A 2,213-nucleotide genomic window follows, 5' to 3' on the forward strand; every position below is an offset into this window, starting at 1 on the left:
AGCCATCAAGGAAAGAGGCACACACAGAAGGTAGACCCTTGGGCAGCAGGGGACTGGAAGCAAGGACGGAGGTCAGGCCATCTCCCTCCACTGTGCTAATATTCAAGACCCTTTGTCTTCCACCCCAAAAGGAAGCCACCTTGTGGATTAATTCATGCAATTAGAACCACCACCCGCCATTTTCCCCATTGCTGGACTCTGTATATAGGTTAGGGTTCATTTAAAGCTGGGGGCTAGCACCTCACTGTGGCTCAGAAGGGTCACTGGGTTGGCCAGGGGCCTCTCTTGACCCCTCCTCCTCGGTATGTGTCAGCTCCTGCAGGGTGATAATCAGGTTCTCAAACGTCTGGGCCTTGTTGCTCTCATTGTCACAGGTTTCCTTTGAGTGGCCCTCCTGTCCACAGTACGAACAGTGGATTGTGTTTTTTCGCTTCCTGGTTCTACGCACATCCCCAGGACCATCATTCTTATACCCAGAACCCCCGCTGGTACAAGGAGATTGAGCCCTGGAATTGTTGGGGGAATCAATGACTAGCACTTGATTCCGAGGTCTGGCCCTGCGTCTGGGGAGAGAACTCGAGAATGAAAGTGGAGGGTCCTGAGACTCCACCAGGATCACATCCTCATCTGAGTCATCATCGGGGGTATCATCTATCTCTATCACGCTGCAGTCGGCATTACCGATCACTAAGGGTCGGGAGCCCCCAAATGCCACTGGGCTAGTTGCCCTCTCCACCATTGACTCAGATCTCTTGGGCCGCTTCCGTTTAATAAAAGTGTCATCCCAATCCTCTTCCTCCCTTATCATTCTGATTAACTCCAGGAAACTGGGGAGACGTTCCTGCTCATTTGCATACATCCTGAGAAGATTCTTCAGCCTGAAGCGCAGGTCCCCATTCAGCTCGGCCCCTAAAAGGAGCTGGTGCAGGCGACTCTGGTTTGCATCTTTCTGAGCTATGATCCCTGCCTGAATAGCATTCTGGAGCTGCACCTCTAAACGGATGACGTAAAGGGAGGCTTTCTCCCCTTGTGCCTGCAGGGTGTTAAAAAATCTACCATGAGCGGTCACACTGCTTTCAGACTCCCCAAACACCAATTTCATGGCGTGCAAGAAATCTGCCACACTTAGATTGGGGTTGGCCGCCTGCAGCAAACGCATGACCTCCCGCGCGGGGCCCCTCAGGGTTTTCATCAAGCGCTTGAGTTTTTCCTCCTCAGACATGTTCCAATCTGGTAGGATCCCATTGACTTGGGTCAGCCAGTTTTCAAAGGTTTCTTCCCCCTGGGCTGGCACCACCCTCCCCGAGAACAACTTCATGTTTCTCTCTGCCACGTTGGCCATTAAAGGCCCAAGACTTCTCTCCAGGGACCTTAGCATAGAATGGGCCCAAGGCGGCAAGGGTGCGTTCTGCCGCCGGCTGTTACCCACGCGCGCAAGGATGCTAGCCATGACGGACGATGACGGGGCTTCTGAATGTAACAAGATGCCCAGGCTTTTTAGAAGAGCCTAATCTGCAGGCGTGCTGGGGGGCCCTGCCTTCCTCTTACGTCAGTAGGAACTGTAAAAAAAGAAAACAAAACAAAAAGCGGGAGGAGGAGTTAATAAGGGACGGGCTCCAGCTGTATTCTCTCCCTTCCTGAATATCCTGCAGTACATTTTATATCTGCCCACTGCCCTAAAAATATCCTCCAGAAGACTCGCGATTACAACCTCACGGAGCCAGCCGGTGTCTCCGTGTTAGCAGGGTGCTTTTTACAGCCTCATCCATCCCCTCCCGCCAGTCCTTCAAGAGGGACGGCAACTGTTGCTTCTAATTCTAAGTGTAACAGTGTATGGAGCTGATATTGGGCTCTCAAAATAGAGCACAGCGGTCACAGTTTTGTGGGAATAAATAAGATCTCATTAACCTCTTGGTCTCCGGTCTCAACCACACCCCTTTCTTAAAGTCCCCTCTCCCCCGCCCCATTATTTTTCAGATTCTTACAGGAGCTCAGGAGAAAGCGCGCGCCTTTATTTCACTTCCAGCTTCTGCAACCGGTGGCCTCCGTGAGAAAGCTCGCCTCTGGGGTACGGTCGATCGCTGTCCACCGGGGGTCGCCGATCCTGGACCTTAGGGCGTCAAGACTGCGCCGCCACAGAGGGCAGGGCAGGGAGGGAAGGGTCAGAAGCAGCCTCAGCCCTCATCCCGCTCCCACTCCGCGCCCGCCCCCGC

At 53.4% G+C, this 2,213-nt stretch overlaps 1 protein-coding gene across 1 annotated transcript; it reads right to left on the reverse strand.

Annotated features, from left to right (window-relative positions):
* Positions 1 to 241: 241 nt before the first annotated feature.
* On the reverse strand, positions 242 to 1,450 carry ZCCHC12 (zinc finger CCHC-type containing 12). Its single transcript, XM_007465456.1, has one exon. It carries the CDS (start codon positions 1,448 to 1,450, stop codon positions 242 to 244), a length of 1,209 nt encoding a protein of 402 aa, XP_007465518.1.
* Between the last annotated feature and the right edge of the window lie 763 nt (positions 1,451 to 2,213).

The sequence above is a fragment of the Lipotes vexillifer genome, unplaced genomic scaffold, assembly GCF_000442215.2.
Source record: "Lipotes vexillifer unplaced genomic scaffold, Lipotes_vexillifer_v1.1 scaffold560, whole genome shotgun sequence".
NCBI lineage: Eukaryota > Metazoa > Chordata > Mammalia > Artiodactyla > Lipotidae > Lipotes > Lipotes vexillifer.

What these genes read in the sequence shown, in the direction of transcription:
- ZCCHC12 (XM_007465456.1), bottom strand. Translation starts at nt 1,450, where the DNA reads ATGGCTAGCATCCTTGCGCGCGTGGGTAACAGCCGGCGGCAGAACGCA.